Genomic DNA, 15,581 nt, shown 5'->3' with positions numbered 1-15,581 from the left:
TACTGACTCTAAAATCTGAACAGTACATGTAGTTCAGTTAACCAATTCCTTTGGTGTGATATTTTGTATGTGATAATTATGCTATTGTTCACTCTCCTTGAAATTAACAGCACTTTTGAGGCCCATGTTTTGACAAGCTACATTGCCGAAGCCAACCTGCAAAACAGATGCTTCTAGCAGCTCTATCTATGATGTTTGACATGCTGGGAGGAGCTTGCAGTAATTGTATGATATTTTAGTTAGCAACTATGTTTTATGACATTTGATGAGTCAGTTATGTGTTCACTCATATGTGGGTCAAATGTCAGCCATAATTCTCCATTGATACAGCACATGTCTGCAGCACTAGGTTAACTGATATTCAGTGTTGACTAGTCAGCCAAAACTTTTGTCCATACTTTTTAGATTTACATTTTCGGTCATAGCTGTAGCACCCTTTTCCTTCCATAGTTATAACACTGACATTAGTGGTGACTGCCTTTTTGTCCTTACAGTTTAGGTGATGGTTATCTAGACATCCTTGTAACGCAGTCGTTGTCAATGTATAAGCTCAATATCCATTTGGTTTATGTGCAGGCATTTAGACCATGGAATAAAGCTCATGTTGTGTCTAGCCTGGCTAGGATCCTCCCCCACTCTCAACAGAGTGTCCCGGGCAGTCATTTGAGCAGAGCTGCTTGTGAAACGCACCAGTGGAAAGTGACACGGTTAGCATAGTGTACACAGCGTGCTGCTGTGGGGTAGTAGTGTGATTGTTTGTCTTGTCATGGCAACCATCTGGCCCATGAGATTATGTATTAGTGGCAATTATTCATCATAGTTTTCATAATCAAAGTTTGTCTGATCTCAAACTGATTACGTGTGTGTGTGTGTGTGTGTGTGTGTGTATGTATGCTCTTGTGTGCGTATGTGTGTTAACCTACACTTTGTTTTATTGTTTACTACTACACTCTTTCTTCATTGAAATAATTCATGGTTTGAAGAGTTGCAGTTGCTACTGCAAAGTGATAATCTCATAGACATAATAATATAATATAAATTATATCATACAGATGGATTAAAGTCTTTTATATACTGTAACAAGTTTTAGCTTTTTATTATAGGTACTGAACACCGTTATTATATCATTTGGGCGGGAATAACTTTGAGCTGAAGCACAATTAAGTCCAGAATTCAATAGATTTTCTCTCCTTTGCTTTCCCATTTTGCTGTGGTTTTCACAGTGTGCGATAAATTGTGTGGGTGAACCGCAGGAGACTTGGCAGAGAGTTACTCTCAATTATGTTAAGAAATACAGATTAAATCCAAGCCACCCCGAACGTAGAGAGCTCCACAGGATTAGGAAGCCCACCGCGGCTTTGTCATTTGAGTTGCCCACATTCAGTTTGACTTTTGAACTCTCAGTTTAGCTAATCAGGGTAAATCTAATTCCGACACAAAAGTAGGGGTTAATTGATTTTCATCTGCTCTGTGTGGCATACAAGATGAGGGCTAGCTTGTTTTCCCCCCTCTTTTCCAGCAGCATGTCTGACATTTCATTTACACCAGTGATATAGAGCATTCTGTTAGCCACCTGTGATCTGTGGAAGACGTGGCCCGTGAAATGATTCCAGCATGAAATAGGCAAACTTTCAAAAGCATCGCAACACAAGGCCAACTCATCGATATGCATTGTGAGCCTCTGATATTTCCGTCATTTATTGAACATTTCTGAAATGTTTGTGAAATATTTTTATTATTTTTTAAATCATAAACAAACCCCAAAACTCCTGCATTGCCCAACATAGGGATGCCAGTTTGAAAGAGGTTAAATACTATCATATTCTGCTCAAAAAGTGTTTACTAAAAGTAAAAGTAGGTCTAGTGTAAGGCTGTCTCAACCAATCAGACTATTTAAATATATCCCAAGAGCCTTTTGAAATTGTCCAAAAATGTTTCTCTGTGTCATCATCAAGTATCGCATGAGTGATACTTGGTGCCTTCATTCAGCCCGCTCCAGGAAATACAGTACAATACAGTTTCTGGTCTGCTTTATTTTCTGACTTATTCAGTTAAGTATATCAGGTCTGACAGGTGAGCTTTGGAAAAACACAACTATTGTGTCTTAATTACAATGACAATGAGGCCTTGTCGGCTCCTCTTTCCTTCTGTGACGTTTAGCAATACGATTGGCTCACATACATTTGTGAGCCACCTGTACAGCCTGCAAAATACTTTTGAGTGTCTCTTGGAAACATTCCAGTATGAAATACAGTATGTAAATATTCTCTGGCAGGCTTTAATGCATACTTTCATCATGTAGTTAGATATTTGCCAGAGGCTAAAGCTGGGTAATTTAGTAGAGATACACTGCACTAAACACTCATTTAAGAATAGTTGCGTGAAACTCTTAAACACTAATTATAAATCTCATTCCAACTGGGACCCGGTTACCTAGTATGCCAGTACTGAGATTTCCCCCCCGGGAGTATCTAATAGAGGCAATGGGGGTTTGTGTTCTTGTGTTTGAGAGATGCAAGACTGCAAGTGCGAATCTATTGCCTTTGAAAGGTGTGAATTGGATAGATCCTGGTCAGCGAGCTACTTTTAATAAAGAGGACTTGTTATGCTAATTTCCGGCCATTATATTTTTTATTCTGGGACTCCACTAGAGTAGCTTTGCATGATTCACACTTAAAAAAAAGAAAAACTTTGTGAAGCACTTAATTTCAGCCTCTGAAAAAGCTGCATTAGCTCCTGTCTCTTTAACCTCCCTAAAAGCCCAGTTTATTCTCATTTCTCACTTCCTTTTTACCCGAGGAGGCGAGCTGTATAGAGCTGTGTTTGTCTGTCTGTAATGTACTGTATCGTGTATGTATATACCCCCAATTTTCCCAATAATGGAGTTTTTGCCCAAATATTATAAAATATTTGCCCAAATATGGTTTTCCACATGGCCTCTAAGTACTAAATGGTGGTTTCCAAAGCGCTTTACAATGTGCATTACTTTCACCCAGTCACACACACATTCACAAACCAATGTTGGAGGAAACAAACCATGCAAGGCACCAACTGCTCATTAGGAGCAGTTAGGGGTTCAGTGTCTTGCTGGAGGACACTTTGACAGTAACGCTAACGCAGGGGGAGCCCGGACGGGATCGATACAGGGACCTTCCGGTACAGGGAAACCACGCCAAGCTGTTTTTAGACCCCATCTTGTTTGGATGGATGAGAACCGTGTCATGTGTGGACAGAGCAGATTACCATATACAGAAAATCTGGCACGAGTTGATGTCAGCTCTTTACAAAAGTAGAAATAAAATTTAGCATCTCTCTAAACAACATGCTACTGTACATACGGTATATACTGTATATACACGAATCCACGGAGCGCTGCCCTGGGCGCAGCCATTGCTGCGGTGTCAACGCTCTGCGGACGCGACACCGCAGCAATGGCCGCCTACAGGCAGCTACAGGCAGCGCGTCTGTGGATTCGTCTATACTAGTGTATATCTTAGCAGCAGCCTATCAAGGCAGCAGGAGGAGTTCAAATGTTGTACTGTATAATGTCCTTGCCATGCCTGTCCGCTCGTTGACTTGCTCCATGATTGAATTCACTTTTAGTCACAGGTTAGCTGTACAAGTAGATTTTGTGACAACTCCTCCATTATGTCATGTCATAGTCTGGGGCTGAGGCACGCACAATCACCTTCATACTACAAAGCTGAACTGGAAGAGCATGAAGAATGGAAGACTGTGTGCCCTTTTATGTAAAGGGTTGAAAGACTCTATGATGCATAAGGATTCGTGCCTAGAAACCCGAACCTATGATCCACACCCTCTGAAACATTTGAACTTGAAAGACATTTTGCAAACTGAATTGACTGCGATTGCAGCTAAAAACATATATTTTTTTCATTCACTAACGTGGAAGTTGCAAGTTGTAATTTCGATGCACCTCAATGACTAGAATTGAACTGTAATAGCAGAACATGCTACCACTTTCATTATAGAAGTGTATGTGTGTGTGTGTGCGTGCATGCGTGCAAACACTGGCTTGTGTGCGTATGTGTGTTACACCTTTCTTTATTGTTTACTACTACACTCTTTCATTGAAATAATTAAACTGTGACTGTGTGTGTGCGTCTGTGCAGGTATCTCTCCGGGATGGCTATGGTCCTAAATGCTGGACACAGAAGACACCGATTGAGAGGAGGCTTCTGGTTGGAGTGTGCCTTCTGTCGGTTGCCTTGTTCATATCTCTCATCACCACAGGGATTTTCTACAAACAGAGTGAGTTGAAATTCTCGCCAGATGACATGCTTGTTGACATAATGCTGACAGAATTATTAGGAGACAGCTCTAATCTAACACTCAGGCTAAATGCAGAATATGCTTATTGCACAAACTATTAGGAAATCTATGATATCAACTGTGCCGTTGAGATCTGTGAACCCTTCATTCCAGCTGTTAAATCTACTTCAACTGAACGAGCTATTGGGGGGAGGAAATGGGCTGAGACAACTGAGCCATGACTTGTGCAAAGGCATCAAACTCAATATTAAGGTGTTCATCATGTTCGTACACTTGATTGTGTATTGAGTGTGTGTACTGATCACACATTTAGTGTAGCCCATCTATTGATGGGCTACACTAAACACAACCAAGAGGCTGTCCTTTGAATGAGCTTATTCGTCATGCAAAAATTACTTGTGGGTATAACGTCACCTCCAGTCAAATTCTCCTCATCGTTGGTTTCCTCATATTTGCTAAGGGAAACTAAATGCCACTTCCTTCCATTATTCCACCCTTGACAAATCACACTTCGCCATAATGAAAGGAACAACAATGTACGCTCCTTAGGGCGCTAACCTGATCTCCTCTCAGACCTTTGTCTCTATTTTAGGCCTTATAAGGTCTGACACAGGAAATTGTTTCAGCACGTCATTGGACTCTATAGGTCACTTGCCATAAGAGCTTGGTTGTCCTCAATTGTATTCCATTCTTTATCAAGAGTTACAAAAAAAAAAAAAAAGTCTCTAAAGGGGCTGACACATTGAAAGCGCCTGATGCTACGGTGACGCAGGTTACTGACTACCAAAATATAATGTGTATATGGCATCGACGACCTCAAACGTGTATTGCAGTGTGTATATATGTTTGTGTTTTTACTTGTATGACCGTTCAACATTCACTTTTGAGAAACACAAGTCTGTTTTCTTTATGAAATAGACAAAGGTCTATTAAATATAATAATAATAAATATTAGATTTGTCTGTGAAACTACCGTAGTCCCATCTTCCTTTGATCACAATAGCTGGTGGTGTCAACGCGTTAATAAAAAGCTAAAATATGGATGAGAAGAACAACAAAGAAAATGACCCTGTTCTATATGACGTCAAGTTCAAGGTTCAAGTTCAAGAGCTCAGCTTTGCCGTTCAAAGTGCAAACAGAACAGAAAGAGTACTGTCTGAGCATGTGTGTGTGCGCGTGCATTAGGGCTTTCACCAACTAGTCGACTAGTATAACTGTTACAGTACGATTGAATAACCAGGACGATTGAAGAAGGAGCGCTTGTTTTCAGGCAATTCTGTAAAACCAACGCTAGAGGGCAATGCAAGCCAGACTAGAGGGAGGGTGTGTGTGTGTGTGTGTGTGTGTGTGTGTGCGTGCGCGTTTGTGCGCACGCGCACACGCATGCACACACATGCGCACGCATGCACACACATGCGCGCACGCATGCACGCGCCCGCGCACTAGGGCATTCACGAATAGTGATTTTTAGCATTCGAATTATTCGACCTAGAAGTATTCGAATATTCGATTAATCGATTTGATTACAAAAATTAAAATAATAAAAAAAGATTAAAGTTTTTTTTTTCTCCTTTTTTCAATGGCATTGATGACTCGGCTCAAGGAATGCGAGTTGACGTCACACCAGAGCTCACAGCTGCGTGTCTGCTGTAGAAAAGCCACTAAAAAAAAAAATCTAAAAAAAAAAACTTTTTTTTTTTTAAATAGAATAATCGAATAGTGGTTTGATAGTCGAATAGTCGGTTTGATAGTCGAATATTCGACTTTTCTGTTAATGTCCTACCGCGCACACACGCATTGTTTTAGTTTCTCCCTGAGACACACACACACACACACACACACACACACACACACACACACACACAGTGATCCATGAAAATAACTATTCTGTCCCTATCGGTTTACAACTCGGACGGCGCTGTGTCGACTATCAGAGCATCGGCCGGTCAGCGCGGGCACTCGCGCCTGGAGGCGTGAGGGCGCGCCTCCTCGGCCTCAAGCTCTGCTGAGTCGGCGCGCCTCCGTCATGGACAATAACTATTATCACGTGCGTGTGAACGCGTGTTCAGCGTTCCCCTAGCGTAGCTTCCTGGTTGCTACGTGGGGGGGAACAACAACAGACAGGTCCGCGTCGCAGCAAAGCCCCGCCTCGCCCCGAAGCCCCGTGCCTAAAAACGAGCGCTCTGTCTTCAATCGTCCTGGTTATTCAATCGTCCTGTGACATAACCACTAGTCGACTTTGTTGGAAAAAAAAAAAACTATTCGACTAGTAGTCAAAATAGTTTTTTTTAATTTTTATTTTTTTTATTTGTTTTAATGCCATAGTAATGGCCCATCTTACTATTATTATTATCCTCCTGACTTTATTTTTTATCAAAAGGGGGTCAAAAGTATGCCCAATAAAAGCCTATTATTGGGCAATGGGGATCCTTGGAGACGCTGCTGTTACGGAACCTCGCTTGTTCCATTTGGGTCAGTGCGGTTAAAATCATTAATAATTGTTGTGCAATTATGGTGAGCAAGTGGCCTCACATGACGCGCACGTCATTGGTGCGAACGTCACTGGCGCTTTATCTGCAGGGCCTTTTGACTTCACCAGACATTTTAGAAAAATGTGGAGTTGAAACAGCTTCACATGCAAAACAGGCTAGTTTTCTATTTAGACAGAATGTGCTGAATGTTCTTACAGGCCAAACATTATTATATCCAAAATGTCCTTACTCAGTTCCCAGGGGCTTTTGGTCACTCACATAGCCCCTCAAATAGTTTCTTCCCAAAAATCTCTTGAATATTCTTGATACCATATCATACAAAAGACGCCATGGCCTATTATATCCTATCCTCAGTAAGGAAAAACATTCAGGCGGTAATCCAAGCACAAAAGCAATGCTAAAGCCCCAAAGGACTGATTTGGCTTGCGGTTATGAAAGCCACAAAGGTTGGCTTCTGCATTCTGTTCTGTGCCAGGTTATTTATTTTTTTCACCAGTTCAATTATGTTGCTTCTGTGACTTATCATCATGTTCAGATATTTCTCTTGCGCTGGGGTTACATAAGATAGCAGCAATTGTACATTGGGTTCCATCCCTATCAAGGCAAGTCAATTTAATTTATAAAGCACATTTAAAAACAACAAATGTTGACTAATGTGCTGTACAACAAAAGTTAAATCAGTTTTAAAGATGCATAACAATTATATCTACAATATCTACAATACAAATATGAATACACCATACACAAAACACAACCAGAACATCAAGAATAAAATCAAGAATAAAATCAAGAATAAAATCAAGAATAAAATCAAGAATAAAATCAAGAATAAAATCAAGAATAAAATCAAGAATAAAATCAAGAGTAAAATCAAGAATAAAATCAAGAATAAAATCAAGAATAAAATCAAGAGTAAAATCAAGAATACAATCAAGAATACAATCAAGAATAAAATCAAGACACATCAAGACATCAATACATCAAGGCATCAAAATATCAAGACTATGGGATATGGAAAGAAGGTGCATTGCATCTTAAGATGAGGTTGAAGGGGAAGATCTAATACAAAGGGATAAACTGTCCCTTCAGAATCTTGTTCAACAGAACTCAGATGGATCACTTGCACGTGTTGGTGTGACAGGAGAAAAGGTCCCATGGGGAATCTAGAGGCACAAGGACCTTCCGCTTCTTAATCTACTGTTAACAATTACAGAGGATTGATAATAATTGAATTGTAACAATCTGGAAAGCAAGAGAGCCCCTTACCCACAGCCAACTAATTATTTCTGTGGGACTGTGAAAAGGAGAAGTTAATTCCCTCCGGCATCAATATCTTGGCTTTTACCTTTAGAGAGTTATGGGTTCCAGATGGCGTGAAAAGATCCCTGCCTGTTTGGATCTCCCACCATGAAAATCTTTGGATTGTCCTCACTGCCCCTCTAAATTGTGTAAAGGTCTGAAGATTAAACAGAGTGTTGTCTATATAAGCAGGCTGATGACGTGCAGGCTTTGCAAGAGCGGAATGTGTCTATAGAGGGTGTGGAAATGAGTTAGAAATGCCCTCCTCTCTAATGTGGAGATGCCCTTGATTAAGGCCCCTATACTGTACCCACAACTGCATAAGGTGACGGTTGCATTAACAGTTGCCAAGATGTCAACTACAAAGGTATGTGAATGTGAAACAGAATGGTGCTGAAAAACGGCATCTGCGATCAGTCTGCTTTCCCTGCATCAACAAATTTGAAATGTATTAAAACATCCATTCATTTTAATCCCTCTCCCTTGTTTCCAGCTCACCCTGGCCTATGCTTGACAGAGCCATGTATAATAGTGGCCAGCTCGGTGATGGGAAATCTGGACCGCTCCGTGGACCCCTGCCATGACTTCTACAACTTTGCTTGCGGTGGATGGGTGAAGAACAACCCCCTCGCTGAGGGCAAATCTCGTTCGGGTCCGTTCAGTAACCTCTGGGAGCACAACATGCTTGTAATGAAGGGTTTATTAGGTAATCGTCTTCTTGTCACAGTGCACTGTCCTCTGCCGCTCTTTCTTACAGTAAAGATGTATTATGTGCACCTGCTTGATTTTCATTGTTTTGTTCTGTTTCTGGCTCCTTTCTTTGACAGAAAATACTACAATGAAAGGTCTGAGTGAAGCTGAAGAAAAGGCCCAGAGGTATTACCAGGCCTGCATGAACGAGGCCAAAATCGAGGCTTTGGGGGCTCAGCCGCTGCAAGAGCTCATCAATCAGGTGCTTTAATTTACTAAAAGCGAGGTCCTCATCCTGTCACAACTCTTGATTTTACAATGGTTTCAATTGCTTTGGCATTTGTCCAGAGTAAATGTATTTTCTTGTAAATTGGCTCCACATACTGTACATCTACATCTGTGAGCAGCTTCTACGAGCGTCTCTCTAAATTCTTCCTTGTTTCAGACAGGAGGATGGGCCCTCAATTCACCCTGGGACAAGGACAACTTCCAAGAGGTTCTGCGCACTGTGTCGGCCAACTACCGCACCTCGCCATTCTTCACTGTGTTCATCAGCACTGACTCCAAGAACTCCAACAGTAACATAATCCAGGTGAGGGAGTTGGAAGTGTCAATGCAAGGAGCTTCTATTGGCTTCATTCTTTAAAGATTGTAATGTAAGTTAGGTTCTTGGTTGAGTTAAAATGATAGTCTTTACTCAAAACTCTAAATGTTGAAGATAGATTGAATCATGACCTTAAAGGGATAGTTCACCCCAAAAAATACTTTTTTTCTATCGATTAGTCACCCCATGGAGACTTGAATTCATATATTTTTTTTTGTTTTTGTCGCATTCCTAAGCCAATAATTGGATGACCAGCGGACTGGTAGGCAGCGGTTCCGGTAGGAGAAACAAAGGAGACGTTTTGCGTCTCCTACCGGAACCGCTGCTGGTCACATACAACAATCAGATCAAGACTTAGACTTAAAGGGATACTTCACTTTAGGGCCGGGGAAACATTTAAAAAATATATTAAAAATAAATGAAAAAAGTTATGGAAAATTCATGGCCCCCTCACGCATTAGAGTGTCCTACTAATGTGTGAGGGGGCCTTTATTTTGCCATAACTTCTTTCATTTTTTTTTAATATATATTTTTAATGTTTATTTTATGTGAAAGTGAAGTATCCCTTTAAATGTGATTAAAAGCTAAAGAAAAAAGTGTGTCTTGAGAAGGGATTTAAAAGTCTCGATAGAATTAGCACTTCTAATATGGAAGGGCAGGCTGTTCCAAAGCCTAGGAGCGGCAGGAGCAAAGGCGCGGTCACCCCTACTCTTCAGCCTCCAACCTCCAAGAGAAGACGTGGCACAAAAAGAAATCTTAGGACACCAGCAGTTTAACTTGGCCGCACTCTGCCAATTCTCAAGCGATTGTTATAATTCAAAGTTCATTGCACATTATGCACGCATGCCTGATAGACAGCCAAAGCCCTACTCACCCCGTATCAATCCATCCGATCTGAGAGACTCGTGTTCCACTCAAGGTGGCATTTCAAAGGCTTATTCCTTCATTAATCCAATTATTAGAAGTGAAACGAAGTGCGTTCTATTCTTCCCTCTTACTTTCACTTATGCTGCACAAACATATCTGATCTGCAAGCATAAAACGTGTCACGTAGCGACCGTTTTTTGCTTGGAGATCCGATATTTTTGGGCAGCAGTAGCAGCACTGAGCTGCACAAATTTGTGAAACCTACCTATGTATGTCCACTTGTTGCACTGAGATAGATCGAAAGGGGGAGATGCTTTAATAATAGGCAACTGAGAATGTGAATATTTGTTGGTTTGTCAAGAGATGGAACAGATGTGTTTTGGACCTGAGACAGTCACATAGAGGCTACAGTGATTATGACGGCCATGCATGCACTTGGACATGTGATGTTTCTTTCTCTTTTGATCTCAACACTTAACACACAGCATGGAAAATGCTGTGTGTTAAGTGGTGAGATCAAAAGTGCAGTGTCGGTGGGGTTGGCGAAAGGGCCTTTCTGTGTGGAGTTTGCATGTTCTCCCCGAGTCTCCTAGGGTAGGTACCCTCACAAAAACATGCAGTAATCCTGGTCACTATACTGCCTCCCCCTGGCCAGCCGGGGCGTCTGATGGAGGGGAAAGGAACTGGTTGGAATAACGTGTTCCTTCCACGCGCTACGTCCAACCAGGGAACCTCTCCCCTGTCAGGTGACAAGAAGGTCAGTTGGCTCTCATGCATTGAAGGAGGCATGAGCTCGGCCCTGGCCTCCCTAGTTTGGCAGAGGGAAGGTAGTGCCCAGGATTACATAGAAAATTGGCACTGGGTGTAAAAAATTGGGTTACAAAATAGTGGGATAAAAAAAAAGGAAAAAAAAGTGCTGTGTCGTGTGCTGATTTCAAAGGGAATGGCAGCCGATACTCTGATTGGTTTGATTAAAGTAACGCCCAAACCACACCTAATTCTGGGCCGTTAGTAGCCCCTTGGCACAGTGCGCAGATTACCGCACTCATAATAGAAAAATGCCATTTGCCACGCCTCCACGTCTTAAGTTAAGACATAAGATGGTAATTAAGACCTGCATAATTTAATAATGGTGTTTCCCAATCAGAAACCATGATTGAACAGTGAGGTACAGACTCCGCTCTGCTCAGGGATACAGATTTTAAACTATGACTCATCTGCGAGGTACAGACTCTGCTCAGGGCACGGGATAAAACATTTAAATCTGGAGACACTCAGAGCCGGACTGGTATGGTGCCTGTCAGCAGTGGGACTTGGACGGGAGGAGTAGGATGGAAGTGCTATATCCTCCCGGTGTGGGCTCCTCACTGGAAGGTGAGCCAGTGGGGTACAATAGCAGTGGCAAAACACAGAAATGTGGGAGAAAAAGGGGAGGAAAGTTATTGGCTACTCTAAATAAAAAACTAAAAAAAGATCCATCCCACCTTGGACACTGTCTCTGTTTATCCCCTCCCGATCAAAAAGCAAACCAAACAGGCAGAAAAACAGAGTCTATCCAAAAAGTGTAACCTCTGTTTCCCCCCCACTGCCAAAAACAGAAAATGAAATTGACTCCCATGGTGTTGGTGCAAGCCTCAGGATGAATTATATCTCTGTATTACATGGTGTGAAGAATCCACTTACATCTTTGCTTACTTCGCAGCAGTTTGGCACTCACACTTAACATTTGAATATCACAGGTTATTCCTCTACGGGGTGAAAAGATAAGATCTAAATGATACTGATATGATCTTTGGCAAGCAGCTCCTTGTTGGCAACAGGGAATCAAAACACAGGAGTGGGCTTGTGAATGCTCGTGATGGGTTTTGAACTGCACGTCATAAGATATTTCTCTTAATTTTAGGTTGACCAGTCAAGCCTTGGATTACCCTCAAGGGATTACTACCTCAACAAAACAGCTAATGAAAAGGTAATGTATTGTTTGGTTGCAGTGTTGTTTTGTTGTAATAAGACCCTTTTACACAGCCTGTTCAAGACGGGAATTTTCAAGACGGAATAACGGGAATGCCGTTATTCTACATGCTTTTGTGTTACACGTCACATGTTTGATTCTGGAACACCTGCATGCCATGTAATAGGAGACACAAGTGCAGCATTGTTTGGTTCTGGTTAAAAACGCAAAGCCGGCATTAATGATGGATCTTCGTTAGGCTACTATTGTGGGATCTCTGTATAAAAGTGGCTATATCTGCTACACTGTAAATGTTATTGTACTGTAGGAACAGTGTTTGAGGCAACCCAAAAAGTCTTGTTGTAGGAAGTATTAGATAAAATAAGCCAATATAAACCATGATGCCGAGTTTCAATGTAGTGTAAAACTGATTAAAAGAAAAGGGGGAAAACATATTAAATTTAATTTAGAATTAATAAGAAAATATCCCAAGGGGTCATTGTAGACTTTACCCCACTTGAACAGAAAATGAAGAACTAATAAGAAATGTCTCAGGCTCCAAGGGAATAACTCTGTGTTTGTAGTAGTCTGTATTTACATAGCGCAGGATTATTGTCTTAATTGAATTTCATCAATATCCGCTGCTAACACCCCACCTTCTGCCGCTGGCAACTTGTATTTTGCAGTATCTGACGGCATACCTCGACTTCCTGGTGGAGTTAGGAGTCCTTTTGGGAGGCACCGAGCAGACGTCTAGAACGCTAATGCAGGAGATTGTGGACTTGGAAATCAACCTAGCCAACATCACTGTTCCACAGGAAGAGAGAAGAGACGAGGAGCTAATTTACCACAAGATGGAGGCCAAGGATCTGGCGGTGAGTGGCAACCATGTGATCACATGATCAAATGATTACAACTGCATACATTAGTAATCCCGATCCATATGTTCATACAAGAGGGTTTTTATAAGAGTTTTTAATGAAAATAAAATAAATCAACCTGCAGACAGTAATTAAAAGATGACGCATAACTGCATTTTGTTCATAAACACTTAAACCCAACATAAGTTAGGCTGACCAGTGTCCCTCAGGGGTATGAACTTGGCCCTGTTCTTTTTTCCTTTTGAACTAAATCCTTTCACCTATTATGACATGACTAGAATAGGGACGTTAGGGTTCAGGTGGTTAAAGGATAATAAGGCTGACATTAATTAAATGTTCTCCGAGGCTCTGGCCAGCTAGCCGTCAAATTCAGTTTCATGGACAAAGCACGGGACGAAGCGCCCACGGACAAACTGAAACAGCATACTGTACGCGCGAAACACCACTAACAAGTTATGGTCCGTCTATCCAATACCAGCTATAACTCATATCCAGAGGTCCATTGTTAAATTGAGATATTGTACTCTTTCGGCATCAGCATCAGCGTGGTCCTTGAGCATGCTCATTGCCTTCTTTACACTTAAGTCTTCTTGAAACAGAGAATGAAAAAGCATTCTGGTCGCTTCCTGTTCCATGAAATACTGACCAAAGAAACTGTACAGCTCTGTGACTTATTTTAACTAATTAACTTAGTTAACTTAGTTACTTAGTGACTTGATTCATTTTTTGTTATATGACTTCTGGATATGAACTACATCTTGGCTAGGTGGAAGGTACTTGCATTAGAGGTTTTGGTCTTTTCCTTGGCTACCTTGACAATTCTGGAAAACATTGCAACGATGTCTGAACTACAATAAAGATGATGGTAGCCTACATCTAGTGTCCAATCCAGTGAGCTCTCTGCTTTAAATTACTTTACTGACATTGTCAACCAGGAGGTTTCCTACCTGACACCGGGTCGAAATTTCTCAGTGGAAGAGTGATCGAGACCACCTCCAAGCATTAATTAATTCATTCATTCATTAACTCATTCAATCTATGTTTAACCTCGAAAATCAATTGAGAGCCAGTTTTCATTTACATTGACATTGAGTATATACAGGTACATCACACATGCAATTAGCAAGCAAGTCCAGTTCGACCAGGTGAGCTGGATCAGGTATTAGGGGTTTTGTTTATTAAGGAGCCTAATGGCAGAGGTGATGAAACTGGCACTGCCCTTTGCCTTCTTGAATAGAGAGGCACCATATATCCTACCGGAGGGCAGGACCTGGGAGCAGGTGCTTGACCTTAACAAACTGCTCACTTATGAGGAGGAAATCCATTATCCAGAGGATCATGTGGGGATCCACCTGGATCCACTCTTTCAGCTTGGTGCAGAGGATGTTCATGGGGGGAGGAGGTGCCTAGTTCAGGTATGCAGTTTTAGGTCAGGCTGAGAGGGGGTTAAAACAATGAGAAAAGGGGGTTAAAACAATGAGAAAAGGTGGTTGGTGGAAAGAAACCCGCAAAGGAAAACAAGTGGCAGAGACACTATTGTGTGGAGAGACTCAGCCTAGACAGACAGAGCAGCCTCTTTATTTGTTTTTCGGCACCCTCCCAACCCAGTTCTAGCCTGTATTAAAAGGGCAATAAAACCCGGTTCTCCGGTTAAAACGTCAGTCGATGTTTCCTCCCTTAATTCCCTAAGTTAGTTAGTCAGCTGTGAGGTAAAACATAAAAATGTTAAAATGTAGAGATTGTGGTATTGTGGAAGGATTATTGGTGATCAAGTATCTAAACCAGAGGATACCAGTGTGTTGAATTTGAGTTTGTTCCATTTGGGGCAGAGAAGCAACCACTGCAGATGTACTAGTTATATTGTATTAACATGCATACAGATTGATTAAAATAAGTCCTGGATTGTAGCTTTAACCTTTAACGTGTTTTGTAGAGTCTCTAGTTACTTTGCCAACAAATGTGCTGATAAGAAAAAAAGGTCTAAATCAAAATATTTGTGTTTATGTGCATTTTATCTCTGTTTTGTAGACTTTGGCCCCGGCAGTGGAGTGGATGCCTTTCCTGACAGAGGTTTTTGCTCCCGTGACCCTAAACGACACTGAGCCAGTGGTTGTTTATGCCAAGGAGTACCTCCAGAAGGTCTCTGACATCATCCTGAACACAAACAAAAGGTCAGATGTTGGTCATAGTCATTTATTCACCTACCTCAATCAGCAGTCTAATACACATTACAGTACATGTCATTTAAACAATTTTCTTACATGGTTTCTGTGTTCTTTTATAGATATTTGCACCTGTGTGTTTCTTATTATTGTCTCCGCCACGCCGAAAGGCATGGCGGAGACTATATGTTTTACCCCCTGTCTGTCCGTCCGTCCGTCCGTGTGTCCTGTCCGTCTGCGAGCAGCTAATCTCCGGCACCGTTGGCCCGGTCACTGCGAAACTGTGCACACACACTCCCTGGATGCCAATTCAGAACCTCTGCCCCAACTTTTTCACATGGG

At 41.6% G+C, this 15,581-nt stretch overlaps 1 protein-coding gene across 2 annotated transcripts in view; it reads left to right on the top strand.

Moving 5' to 3' along the window:
* ece1 (endothelin converting enzyme 1) overlaps positions 1-15,581 on the top strand; it is a 39,241-nt gene that overhangs the window by 10,922 nt on the left and 12,738 nt on the right. For both annotated transcript variants that reach the window (XM_080423959.1, XM_080423958.1), the window contains 7 exons: positions 4,134-4,272; positions 8,578-8,790; positions 8,912-9,036; positions 9,220-9,366; positions 12,149-12,214; positions 12,883-13,071; positions 15,106-15,248. In XM_080423959.1, the coding sequence (XP_080280085.1) occupies positions 4,134-4,272; positions 8,578-8,790; positions 8,912-9,036; positions 9,220-9,366; positions 12,149-12,214; positions 12,883-13,071; positions 15,106-15,248 (1,022 nt within the window). The remainder of the gene's footprint in view (positions 1-4,133; positions 4,273-8,577; positions 8,791-8,911; positions 9,037-9,219; positions 9,367-12,148; positions 12,215-12,882; positions 13,072-15,105; positions 15,249-15,581) is intronic.

Source organism: Gymnoscopelus braueri, assembly GCF_963280865.1.
Source record: "Gymnoscopelus braueri genome assembly, chromosome: 3".
NCBI lineage: Eukaryota > Metazoa > Chordata > Actinopteri > Myctophiformes > Myctophidae > Gymnoscopelus > Gymnoscopelus braueri.
Note: the sequence above shows the minus strand (reverse complement) of the source record. Positions and strands in the feature narration are given on the sequence as shown.